Source organism: Aspergillus versicolor (genome assembly GCF_001890125.1).
Source record: "Aspergillus versicolor CBS 583.65 unplaced genomic scaffold ASPVEscaffold_9, whole genome shotgun sequence".
Classification (NCBI taxonomy): Eukaryota; Fungi; Ascomycota; class Eurotiomycetes; order Eurotiales; family Aspergillaceae; genus Aspergillus; species Aspergillus versicolor.
In genome coordinates this window covers 95509-108298 of record NW_024467532.1, presented here as the reverse complement: position 1 = coordinate 108298, position 12790 = coordinate 95509, and the positions used below count along the sequence as shown (strand labels likewise).

General features: G+C 50.4%; 4 protein-coding genes across 4 annotated transcripts; 3 read left to right on the top strand and 1 right to left on the bottom strand.

The window, feature by feature from the left end:
- Positions 1–121: 121 nt before the first annotated feature.
- On the top strand, positions 122–470 carry ASPVEDRAFT_44868 (uncharacterized protein). The gene has a single exon (XM_040813156.1). It carries the CDS (start codon positions 280–282, stop codon positions 433–435), a length of 156 nt encoding a protein of 51 aa, XP_040671140.1. The 5' UTR covers positions 122–279; the 3' UTR covers positions 436–470.
- A 3000-nt stretch (positions 471–3470) lies between these two features.
- ASPVEDRAFT_31762 (uncharacterized protein) lies at positions 3471–5069 on the top strand (the record flags this gene model as incomplete). The annotated part of the gene is made up of 3 exons (XM_040810524.1): positions 3471–3962; positions 4026–4496; positions 4548–5069. 3 exons carry the CDS (start codon positions 3471–3473, stop codon positions 5067–5069), a joined length of 1485 nt encoding a protein of 494 aa, XP_040671139.1.
- Positions 5070–5936: 867 nt separating this feature from the next.
- ASPVEDRAFT_138257 (condensin subunit BRN1) lies at positions 5937–8679 on the bottom strand (the record flags this gene model as incomplete). Its single annotated transcript, XM_040807472.1, has 3 exons — positions 5937–7904; positions 7973–8572; positions 8608–8679. 3 exons carry the CDS (start codon positions 8677–8679, stop codon positions 5937–5939), a joined length of 2640 nt encoding a protein of 879 aa, XP_040671138.1.
- Positions 8680–9324: 645 nt separating this feature from the next.
- Positions 9325–12369, top strand: ASPVEDRAFT_138916 (sodium/calcium exchanger protein; the record flags this gene model as incomplete). The annotated part of the gene is made up of 2 exons (XM_040807528.1): positions 9325–9462; positions 9583–12369. 2 exons carry the CDS (start codon positions 9325–9327, stop codon positions 12367–12369), a joined length of 2925 nt encoding a protein of 974 aa, XP_040671137.1.
- Positions 12370–12790: the final 421 nt, after the last annotated feature.

Below are 12790 nucleotides of genomic sequence, written 5' to 3'. Positions count from 1 at the left end.
TTGTGGATGGGTAAAAATAGCGAATCAGCCTCGCCAACAGGATTGAAATTGTTTCCTCTCCACTCGATCAGAGCGTGTCGTGGGTTCAACCCATCGGGTGGGAAGGTTTCAAAATATCGTGGCAGATGCGCGGCGAGATCGGGTTGGTCAACTAGGCTGCAAAGAAAGCTGCGAACCGGCGATATTTAAGAGGATATCCTTGCGATTCTCCGTCTGTTGGACACGGTTAATGGATAAGTAAATTATTGCGAACGGAGTTCAAGGTACTTGGTATCAGGCATGAGTGGGAATAAAGAGGCTGTGTTGACATGCGTGCCTGGTAATGGACAGGAAGCTCTGAGAAGTGACAACGGGGGTGGAAGACAAAATGGAGAATTACAGTATCAGGGAGGCAGCAGATGGTGGAAAGTGAGCTGTGATTGGGACTGGTGGTGAGCTGCGAGGCATGGATTGGTGACTCGGCACAATAGTACGTTGGTTGAAGAATGAGATGGACCGTTCGGGTCGAGGCAAGATGGGTCTGCGTCGGGTCCGGATAGTTTGCAGATAATGGCGTTTTCTGAAAGGCGCAAAAGGGGAGAAAGCGGCGGGTGTGGAGAGCAATCAGAAGAGAAGCCAGGGCAGCAGGAGAATAATGCCTGAGGTGAAACCGAAAGACAGCAGTCACAGACTCACGAATCAAGCTCTTGCGCAAGAAGAAAGCAAAGAGAGAAGAGGGAAAAGGAAGAGGAGGCGGTGGTCCGGACTGGAGTGACGATGGACAGGTGGACGCTTGATTCAAACACGAGGAAGGAAGTGGCTGGAGCGTCTCGCCAAATACGCTCCGTGACAAAAGTTACACGCGGCTCTGCACATCCCACCGCTGCACCGCGTTGCGCTCGCTGGCAGCCGGATGTAAATTACGGTATGGCCGCTCTGAATAATAGCACTATTCCCAGCCAGGAACCAGGAGGCGTAAGACAGCGCCAGTAAAAGCGCCTGGTAAGAATAATAGCACGTTTCTCTTCTTTTTGTCTCAAGGCGCATTTAATGGGGCCGTAAAGTTCTGAAAGCTCAGGGAAATCATTAAGCATGGATTTTTAAAGGAGAGGTCCCTCCTGGATGATAATTATACAGCTGCGACCTGGAGCCTGGCTCCTTGGGCTCTAGGCTCCAGCCGAAGTGCGTTCGCGTTCATGCCAACCCTCAACACTTTAAACAGGTATAACTCATTGACCTGGGCATGAATAGCGTCGGCTTCCTAGCAACCAAAAGGAAGGTCCATCACAGGCACCCCAGGAAAACCTGCTATTGGCTGGATCAAACACCGGTTGACCTGAGCCTTCGAGTCTCCGGTACTAAATCCATGACTCAAATTTGAAGCGGGTCCATCCGACACCTGCTGATGGGGGAAAGAAGAATGAGGCGGTGTTTGACGCTGAAACCTTGGTTGCACCTGTTGGACAATTAGCCTCAGGCAGGAGGGTGGCTGTGCTTGCAGGGCTGTCGATACATCAACACACATGAAATCTTCATGGCTGTTTAATATTCACCGGGATATCACGCGTGATGATAGTGCCCAAGTGCGAGAATATTTTGCGCCAATGATTACACTTTTAACCATCACGATACTCGGGCGTCGGGGGATAACAACTAGGCCCTGACAGAGAACCAGGGCTTGGTCTCCAGGCAGGGGCTCATCTGGCCTGGGAATGATTGGTGGGTTCCTTGCCAGCTGCGCCTTGGAAGCCCCTGGGCTATGCTTGGTAAAGATCGATGAGCAAGCCAAAGCCTGCCTTTCAGCAGATGTGAGAAGAAATCGTGATTGTACTGGCCTGGCTGTTGCTTTCAAGCATCACCCGCGGCCACACTACAATTACCCTCTACCATCCATGACCTTGGTATATATATATCTATGGATCAGTTAGAAATCAGGTATTTTGAAGGCTGATCCATTCAGCAATCGCAGGGCATTGTTTGGGGAGCTGCTCTGACCATGAGGGAAGCTCTACACGGGTGTTCAACCTTGCGCAGTTGTAATAGATCTCCTCGCAAAGACAGTCTGGGTTGGGTATTGTGCAATTTGTGCGTCGAGAGCTTGAGTGGTCTATCTGCAGGCAAACAAAGAAACTTCACATTGAAGTGTGAAGGATTCTGCAGGAAACCAGGGTAGCTCGCCTCAGGCAGCGACTCCGCAATTTAGTCTCTTTGCTTCCTCTGCTCTCAGCTGAGGTCTTCCCTCGACGTTCGGGAGTCGGGACCCTTCGGGTTCGAGCTTCAGATTCTCGACTTCCACTCTCTGTCCCGGTCTATCTTTAGATTCCGTCTTCCAATCTGCCATCTCGAATTGCCTCACCAAGAAATCGACCGATTCACCCTCCACGTTGGCCGGCGGTTCTACACGTTGTATGGTTGGCTGCCCGGGAGGAGATCAACCCCGGCGCTAAGCAAAGACAGCAGACTTGCCATTCTGCGGCGCTCATTCGCTCCTCGGGTGACAGACCTGCATGGAAAGCGTGAGGATTAAGAGGTTAAACGGCTTGCTGTCGTGTGGAGTTTGGTTGGCTTCAGGCAATCCCCACTGTGATAGACCAGGACTGCTGCTCTAGTGATGTGCCAACCATCCAGTCACACCCCAGCTCGACCACCTCTCCCAGCCAGTTTGACCATTTGGTCGTGTTCCTGGCCAGCTTTTGACTTCGATCTCGCCCAATCATTGTCGCCATCCTGGTTTCTCAACATATTGCTGGGCGCTTACCTCCCATTTCTCACGGGTGATGGGACGTCGTTCGAGAGGGCGAGCCCCTCCCCACCCGCTGAGAGAGCGTGACTGCCGCCCATCATAGATAATCGATGCACTCACGCTGCTCCCAAGGATTCTGTCGCTTCTCTGTCTCTCCTCTTACTTCCAACGCAACATTCTTTTCCAGGTTTGACCACTGGTCTCCATCTTGGTATAAGCAGCGCAGGGTTCGCCGCTCCATTTCCAAGGACACAAACACAGACCAGTTATAGTAAATAAAAAAACACAGGTAGATAGGATTCTTGTCTAAGGTCTGTCCTCGGAAACCCTTTACTCGAAGCTTAAGCTGACAATGTCGCAGAGTGCATCTTGTCTGGTTGTCAGCCCAATTATTCTACTGAAGGAGGTGCGTCAAACGTCGAGTCCCCGGTCATCCTCAAAGCCTCTCGTCCGCCATCTCTTTGGGAGAAATTCCCATAACTGACGATCTCTTTGCAGTTTATGGGGTCGTTGTATATCAATGACCTAGTACGCCTTACATAGAACGACGCTCTACTTCCAGCCCGGTTCGCGCTCGTCTGAAGTGGACTCATTCCGTTTGTTTCGGTAATCAGCGCTGATTCCAGCCACCAAACACTACAAAAAAGCCATAAAAAGAAAGTCGAGGTTACGTCGAGAGCCGGCTCTCGTCATATCTTGTGCATTTATTCGTCATCACCGTCGAGTCGCGATTTAACACGCAAGCACAATGTCCACCTCGAATAACAGCTGCAACGATTCGCCCCAGACTTACGAACCAACTTCACCAACGGATTTTGTTGGAAACAATAACCGAAGGTCAACGGCATCATCACATCAACAAATGCCAAGCGGAGTGCAGGAAAACTCTCCTGACCCAGTGGCCGCTCCAATGACCAGCCCTCGGTCTGCCCGGTTCGCGGAAGCAACTGCAATTCACTCGCCTACTGCCATGGAAACCAGCAGGTCTCCATTTGCAGACCCTCCGAGCCAGTCTCGGAACCAACCCGATGTCTCTGACGTTGGTTTTGGCTATGTGAGCACACAAGACCCTACGCAGCATGTGCCTCATCATGCTGTACCGGTGTCACCACTGAAAAGTGCGTTAAAAGTACCGGGGACACCGGCCCGCACATTAAACCCGCTTAGCCCAACTTTTCGTGAAGAGTTCAATCTAGAGAAGCAAGAAAAGCAAGCAGAGAAGGCAAACGCAAAAGATCTGGTGAGTCAAAGTTGATACTGCCCCGCCATCGTACATTATTGACCAATTCCGCCCGGACACCAGGCTATCAAAGTGCGTGTTAGAGTGGCCAAGATCTTCCTTCGCTTCGTCAGCTTTGGTTGTAGTATAATTGTTCTTGCCATTTTATGTACGACTTTGACCATCTTCCACGCGACCAAGAACCTACCTTCAAGGAGTGGCACCACAGCTTGGGCCGTCGGTACCAACCCATGGCCACAATACTTGCTCCTAGCAACTGCGTGTTTGTCGCTACTCGCTTGTCTGGGTGTTTTCTGGACCTGGAGAAAACGTGGCTATAAGCGTGCAGAAAAAGTTGCGGTCTACTACTCGATATTTTCTGTCGGCTTCTTCGGATTTACCCTCATTTTGTGGGTTGTGGTTGCAGCCATCTACCAGAATTCCAAGTCCAATGGAGGCAACCAGGATCTTTGGGGTTGGTCGTGTGTGACAGGTAACCAGCGAGCAACAGTATACGCTAATGATGTTGACTATCCGCTCTTGTGCCGCCTCCAGGTGAGACTCGATAAACATCAAATTTCCGGAATAGTGGCTAATACTCAATAGGACTGGGGGCTAGTCTGCGCCGTTATTGAAATTGTTGTCGAAGTCTTGGTTGTTCTTATCTATGCCGTTGTCTTCTACCGATTCTGGTCCAAGCGCAAGCTCGCTAAGTCCATGGGTCGCCGAGACAAGGCCCGGTCAGACTTGTACCTAGCTCAGCTACAAATCCAGTCCGCCCCCAACACCCCAGGGTTCCCATTAAGCCCCAAATCACCATGGGTCTCGACGACAATGCAGGATCCCTACTCCCAAGCGGAGAAAGGGGAGTGGACGAATACGCAGTTTGCAACTCCTGTCTCTCCAACCAGGCCGAAGCCAACTTTCCAACTCCAGCCGCCTCCCATTCGTGTGCAGAACGCAACCCCTAAGACAGAGCAGGGAGAATTTTCCGCTCCGATCCCTACACCGTCTCCTCCCCAGGAGCACATGAGTGCCGCGCCAGGAGAGCGAACATACGAAGCTGTGCCGATTCCTGGCGCCTATACTAGTCCAATGACACCGAGCTTTCCCTCTGGGGCCCGCTAATAGGCAGTATGTTAAGAGGGCATATATGCCACTCAACTGAAACCCTATTAGCTGCCTCCTACGTTGAAAGATTCCGGTGTATAATAGCCTAGCGCGTCCCGGGAAGCCCGCTCAAATTGGATCACAAACACACTTTGTACTTTTGGAGTTCAACTGGCGTATATATTCTATGTAACCGAACCCTGACGGAAGCCTGACTGGACTTGGGCGACTGATATAGCACAATATACCTAATACTTTGTTTCTTGGTCGTTTACTGCCGTTGCTCTGGCAAAGACTGGCAATTCCAACAGCAACCACTCCATTCATTTATTTATGCTTATTTTATGTTTGTCTTTTATGCTGATGCCGAATGTTAAGTTATAACACTGAGCGAGTTATATTCTCAAGACAATATCAGGATCTATCTACCAATATTCCTTTCTCTTTTTCCTGCCTGTGTTTATTGTAGAAAGTACGAGGTCAAAAGAGGGTAGTCCCGCTAGATCCTGGTTGATGTAAAGTAGGTTTTGAGTGTCAAATGATGCTACGCGCATACCTCCGCGGAATACGTACCTACGTCGGAGTGTATGTTTCATCATACGTGTGTACATGCTGTGCTAGCTCTAGACCCGTTCTATTGCATATGAAAAGGACAATGAGAATTGGATATTGAAACCAGAAAGCATCAGAGCCATAACCTAATAAAAAAACGGCCTACTAAGCCAACTCCCACGAAACTCCTGAAAAATAAATCCGAACGACATCACTCATATAGCCTCTCGTGTCACTCCTCAAGACCAAGGCTTACCAAAAACAACACTGCGGATATCGAAAATTCACTGCAAATTCACTGCAAATTCACCAACTCAACACAAGCCGCTCGTTTCAGGCCGCCGCTTCGTCAAGAATAGCATTTACATCCTTCGTGACGAAGATCTCCTCTAAATTGCCTAGCCCCAGACCACTCATCTCATCGTCATTTTGCAGCATGAGCCCTTGCTCGTTGGCTAGGTGAAGCAGGCAAATGAAGCCAAATGATGTACTAATATCGCGCAGCGTCTCAGGAGCATAGACAGACTTGAGAGAGTTCATTATTTGAGTGAAACGTAGGTGCCCATTGTTCTTGGGATCTTCCAGGTCCGACGACAGCCTTGGGCGTTTATGCATTGGGGTTGGGGTTGGAGGACCATCGTCATCGGTTTCACGGTGTTCTTCCGGCGGGTTGGCCACATTGCCAGGTTGAGAGTCGGAGTCCATTGCGGATATTAGTCTCTCACCCATGCCTTTCCACATCTCTGTTTTGAGCCGACGGACATCAACCTTCTTGGCGACCCGCGCGTAAGCAACATAATCAGGTCGTGCTCTCCGAGCGCCCTGTGTAACTAATTGTGATCCGAAGCCGCCACCAGGAGTAGCGCCAACCATGTTCAGTAAGGCTGTAATACCTGTAGCCCCGCCATTTTCTTCGGCGGATGTGCCCAGAGTCCCACCGGGCGGAGGGGACAGCATCTCCCTGGCATCCGCGAATGGGAGGTTGTCATCGTCATCGTCGCCCATGCCTAGGCCATTCGGGAAGGCAAGGCCATCATCATCTGCGAAGAAGTTGGCATCATAAGCCCCAGGGGCCGCCTCGTCGTCACCGGTATCCTCTGTTTTGTGGTTGGCCCAGAATGCCTCATCCATGTCTCCATTACCGGAGGTTTGTTCCTGGCGTCGTTGATTGAAGCCTCGCGGCCCTGTCAATTTTCTCGAACCCATCCGCGCTCTTGGCTTCAGGAAGAGACGAAGTAGTTGCCGCGAGTTGAAGTGTTTATCATCGGGAAGTAGGTTGCGGCCCTTTGTTTTCCATTGCGTCTTTGGGAGCGATATCGTAGAGTTGGAGCTTGCTGGGGTGTAGATCACTTCAGCCACAGCCGGGTCAAGTGGTGCAGAAAAGTCAATCTCAAAAGGTTCCTTTTCCTTTCGTTGTTTTGGCGCCGCACTCGCGGCATTCGTAGCAGCATTCTCCTTGATTCGACGAATCTTCCAATGCTCGGGTCCGGCCCAATTCTTTTGCAATGCGTTATCAAAATAGCTGAGGATATTTTCGTGGTCCCGGCTGCCTGGCTGATGATTGAGTGATATAGCATAAGCATCATCGTTGTCGAGATCTTCTCCATCCCGAGACTCTTCGCCTTCTAAATCAACGCGGTGCACCTTGAGCATGGGCTCTAGGGCGGCCTCACGAGCCCATGCCTCTCCTCCTCCACCGAACCCAGCATCATCACTGAGATCGAAGCCAGCCAAGCTGGCATCGTCATCATCGAACCCGACAGCATTGTCATCATCTAGCATAATACCAGAGGCTTCATTTGACGGGTGTCCCTCTTCATTTCCTTTGTCATGCCGCCACTCTTCCGGCGCCTTTAAGAGAGGGATATCTAATGAGCCAGTAGGGTCGCCAAGGTCGAAATTTTTCAAAGAAGGGCAGATATCTTGCGCTTCAAGTCGCTCGAGATCCGGGAAGAATTTGCTGGCGAGTGGAGCAATATCTATTTCGACTCCCGCATCGAATGAATCATCACGAGGCTGTTCCGTGGACTGGGGTTGCGGCGGTTCGGAATCTTCGGGAAGCTCTGACTCTGCTCTTGTGTCGTCTGTATCCTTGGAAGCCTCCACAGCATCATCACTACTATCGAATACGATACGGCCATGTCCATCAATTGCCAGATGGTTGAGAAGTAGGCCTTTGGCACCGCCTTCGTCAAAATCTGCAGATGCCTTCTTGAACAGCGGGTCAACCGAGAACTCCAGCTCGAACTTTTTCAGCTGTAGTGAAGCAAACGACGGAGCGAGTGTGGCTTCATGCGCACGCTGGACGTTAGAAATATTTGTTAGCTAAGCAGGCTCAAAGTACTCTTCAGGATTCATTTAGACTGTACCTTTCTCCGAGATTTTCTACTAGTACCCTCCTCGCCATCTTCCTCCTCGTCTTCGGCCCCTTCCCCTTCAGCCTCGGCTTCGCGTGCTTTCTTGTCCCTACTGTCGGCCAAACCACTCAGAAGCTTCCCAGTTTCTGTAGCCACACTATCAACTCTACTTGTGTAGATCTTCACGCAGCCATCCAATGTACAACTAGCTTTCTGAAAGTTCACACTGTCTCCCTCTTTCAAGAGAGACATGTCATGGAAATAGTCAATCAGCGCGAAGTTCCACGAGTTCGTCGCATTGATTTTGTTGTCAGTTGCCATTTTCATCCACTCTTCAAAGTTGGCCAAAATTGGCACACGCTTCATCGGGGTAACTCCTCGGCGTCCGTGAGGATCGCTATCACGGCTGCGGTGACCAGAGCCTTGGGGTGTGCCGGGACTCATGCTCGATCGGTCATAGGTGGTATATCTGCGTGGTGGCATGGGCGTCTTCACGGCGGCCTTGATCTGGTCCATCTGCCGGTCATGTAAAGCCTGCCGAGCCCCGATACGGGCCGCCTTCTCCCCGATATCATCGTTCAACGGGATCCTAATCGATTTTATTAGTGTCACCTTTACCCGGACATTCATGTATCCAAAGCGAAGACGTACTTTAGAGGAGAATTCTTCTGGGGTGTGGCGGCGCCATTAGAACGGCGATGTTTTGAGACGCGGGGCATGGTGGATGATGCCGAACAAGAGTAAGGGATGTTCCAAAGTCACCGAACGCAGTCCTCGCGACGCGGCTACGGTCGCGGTAGTCAGTGGTAAACGAAAGATGCGAAAGTTTAAGCAAGCGACTGATTAGCGATAAATTTGCAATAAGAGCATGATCTTGTCGAGCGCTGTGTGTCGAGGAGGTGTGGTCGGGATGCGAACAAACGGGAGGGAACGTCAACAAACAAGAAAGTGTGGTTCAGCCGTGCCACAGCAACCTGAGGCCTAAATAACCACGTGACATTATTATACGCCACACTAATTACGGACGTCCATCTTAACGGTACGTGTAATACGGTAACGTTCGCTGCACAGCCACCACCGGGTTGGGCTGTGACATCAACATGTGCAAGGCCAGCGGCTTCCAATCAACAACTATCGAGTCTGCTTCTTGCATTGATATCTGTATCCACTGCCGTGCTTGTTTTTTTGGGTTTCTTTGCTGCCTATTAGACTTAGACTATCCCTCCTCTTATTTCTATTCCTGTTTTATCTACCGACCCCTTCTTGACTCGTGGCTGACCGACCTTCGCTCCTCTGCTACATTTCGACTCCGCGCCCACGATGACCCCATCACATCATTCACCATGCTTGAAGAACTGACGTCGATGTTTCCTCGAATTTCGGTTCAACGAAGGCGTCAATACTCTGTTAGGCCATTCTACTGGTCTCTCGTCGTCTTCATTGTCCTTGCGGTATTCAGCTTCGGATTAGATCAACGGAGCAGTTCCTCGACCGCTGATGGCGTTTCGATCTCTCCAGTCCGGCTATTAACAAAGCGGGGGAATGAACCAGAGGTACTAATCACCACTATTTTCCCGAATTTACCACAGAGAAAGTTTTATTGATATCAATTGTCGCTTCAGTGTCGCCAGGTTCGTAATACGGACGATCAATGTGCTTTTGTCCGCTCGTATTGCCTGGACCATGAAGACGGTTTCTTTTCGTACCTTGACCTATACTACTGCACCCTTGCAGATGCAAAGTTACTCGCTTTTTTTATTATCATACTCTGGTTATCCCTTCTATTTAGCACCATCGGGATCGCCGCAAGCGATTTTCTATGCATTGATTTAAGTACGTTGGCCAGCTTCCTTGGCTTGAGTGAGAGTTTGACTGGAGTCACCTTCCTTGCCTTCGGAAATGGAAGCCCCGACGTTTTCTCGACCTTTGCCGCCATGAGGTCCAACAGTGGCAGCTTGGCTATTGGAGAGCTTATCGGAGCTGCAGGCTTTATAACTTCGGTGGTTGCAGGCTCAATGGCGCTGGTACGCCCATTCAAAGTTGCCCGCAGAAGCTTTGTTCGTGATGTCGGCTATTTCGTGATCGCAATAAGTTTCAGCATGGTTCTTTTAGCGGACGGCCACCTTCATACTTGGGAGTCTGCCGCTATGGTTGCGTTGTACTTCTTCTACGTTGTACTCGTTGTTACATGGCACTGGTACATAGTTCGACGCCGCCGAGTACGGGAGAGGAATATGGCGGCTCGATCTCACTTCCATATACCGGATAATCAGGAACTAGATATCGAAGAAGTGGAAGAGGACGACCCTGGGGTGGCGTCAGAGTCGACCAATCTTCTCCGTGGTGCGACTGTGGAAGACTTTGATGCTCTGGAAAATGCCGAGGTTCCGGTTTGGAAAGACGCAGATGAGGATGATGATGCCCGCAATCGCCATCTAGCAGAGATTCGAGACAACATGCGCATATATCGGCCTACAATGAATAGGCGCAATACGCTCAATCCTATCAGGCCGAGTTTAGTTGGCGCATTGGAATTCCAGTCGGTTTTATCTTCGTTGCAGAGATCGAGAAGTCACAATAGGAACCATTCGATCAACCTTGGGAGGTATTCGGATGCATCAGGTGGTGTGCAGGGACACCGTGCAGAACCGGACAATATGTCCATAGCATCTCATCCTCAGAGCAGCCGCTCCCGTGCTAACAATCTCCTGTCCGCCGATTACGGAACTAATCGCACCCGGGCAGTATCCGCAAATGATGCTATGGGATTGAGATTAGATACCAATCTCTTTCCCGCTGGCAACACAGCGCAACCCCAATTAACCGTGAGCAGGCCATCCATCGATGAGGAATTTAGCACACGACCTCCGCATACTCTCGAGCCCCAGGCTGGTACGAGCTTGTCCAGGTCATCTACACCGAGTCCATGTTCGTCTCGAAGTCCGAGTCCGAGTCTGGGTCTAGGGCCAAACTCCAGACTTCAGAATTCTGATTTACTTGCCCCGCCAAATGCCTTCAACTCTCCAAACTATTCGGTTGTGGCATCTGATTCACGCTCCGCACAGGTGTCCCCGAGGGGTACGAAGTACCCAGCGGGGCCGCAGAATAGCATTCCACCTGACTCACCCAGTCCTTTTCCTTCATATCAAGATGTGCCAACGTCGCCATCTCTGAAACCGCCAAGCATTCATCTTCCTGCGCCATCCAGCCCTACTGAACCGTTACAACTTGACGAAGATATGTTTGACAGGAGTAGTCGGCACATGTCTCCTATCAGTTGGTGGCCTCGCTCGCGCTCGCGCTTGCATTTAGCCTTATCCATACTCTTCCCGACCTTAAATGGATGGAAAGCCAAGTCGGTTTGGGAGAAAATTCTAGGAATCGTCGCGGCTCCTAGTGTACTCCTTCTGACAATCACACTTCCTGTTGTCGACCCTGCGCCATCTGAAGATAGTTCAAGCAGCCTACCAGTTATTGTGACCTCTGTCGACGATTCAAATACGGTAGCGCCTATTGTGCGTCTGCCAGAAGATTCTCCGCTCCTCCAAGCTCACGACTCGACGGCTGCAACAGAACGGGCTGCAGTAAGACAGGGCAACAAATTTCAATCGGAACGGGGACGGTCGCGCTACGACTCTGAACTTCCAGCTGTGCGAGAGCCCATTGATATGCCCGCTCCCACAAGGGAGTGGTGCTTGTGGCTGGTATATATACAGCTCTTTATGGGTCCCCAATTCATAGCCTTAACTGGCTGGACCACCATAGACGATGATCTGACAGCGCGCACCTTTCTACTTCTCAGTCTAGGCGGCCTTTTGTTCTCTCTGATATGTCTTGGTGCACTCGTTATTAGCATACGCCGAACCCGCAGCGCCTTGGGACACCCTCCAAGGTCATGGCGCCCAATTCTCGCACTTCTAGGTTTCGTTGTCGCTATCTTCTGGATCGCGATCATAGCTACAGAAGTAGTCAGCCTCCTCAAAACCCTTGGCGTCATCCTCAATATTAGCGATTCCCTCCTCGGTCTTACCGTATTTGCCGTCGGAAATTCCCTTGGCGACCTCGTCGCCAACATTACCGTCGCCCGTCTCGGCTACCCAGTCATGGCCTTGAGCGCCTGCTTCGGCGGTCCTATGCTCAACATCCTCCTCGGGATTGGCCTTGGCGGTTTATACATGACTCTGCATAACAAAGGCTCGCAAACCATCGCCACGTCGGATGTCACCTACGATATCGCTGTCTCCAAAGTCCTTATTATTAGTGGGGCTACACTTCTTGCTACTCTAATCGGTTTGCTTATTGTAATTCCCTTGAATAAGTGGCGGATGGACCGAAAAGTCGGCTGCGGGCTTATCGCACTCTGGTGCGTGACTACGTTGGGTAACGTTATTGCTGAAATTTTTTGGTAAATTAGTTGGGAATTGGCCATTTCTTTTTCCTTTTTTATTTTCTTTGGCTTAGGATACTTACGTCGCTAGCCTTCCTTGTTGCTTTGGTTTCATGCATATCATTGGGATACCCCTTCCTATACATAGTCTTTGACTATTAACACAATTAACGGGTGTTGTGACGCTTATTGTACCCGCTAGTGCTATTGTTGTTGTTGCTTGGGTTAAAAGGCACAATATTTATTGAGGCCAATATATACACACACACATGTGACTAAAAGGCGCCAGCCACGGGGCCAAGAAGAAAGGAGTAAAAAATTGCAATACTTTAAATAAACTAACAGCTATACATATTGGGAATGTTGAACACGCACATCGGCTCGGCAGGAAGAGACGCCTAAGACTCGAGATGTAAAATGCATGGAGAACTTGAGAACCTAGC

Excerpts from the sequence above, each read along its gene's own strand:
- ASPVEDRAFT_44868 (XM_040813156.1), top strand. The coding sequence starts at position 280 with ATGAGTGGGAATAAAGAGGCTGTGTTGACATGCGTGCCTGGTAATGGA.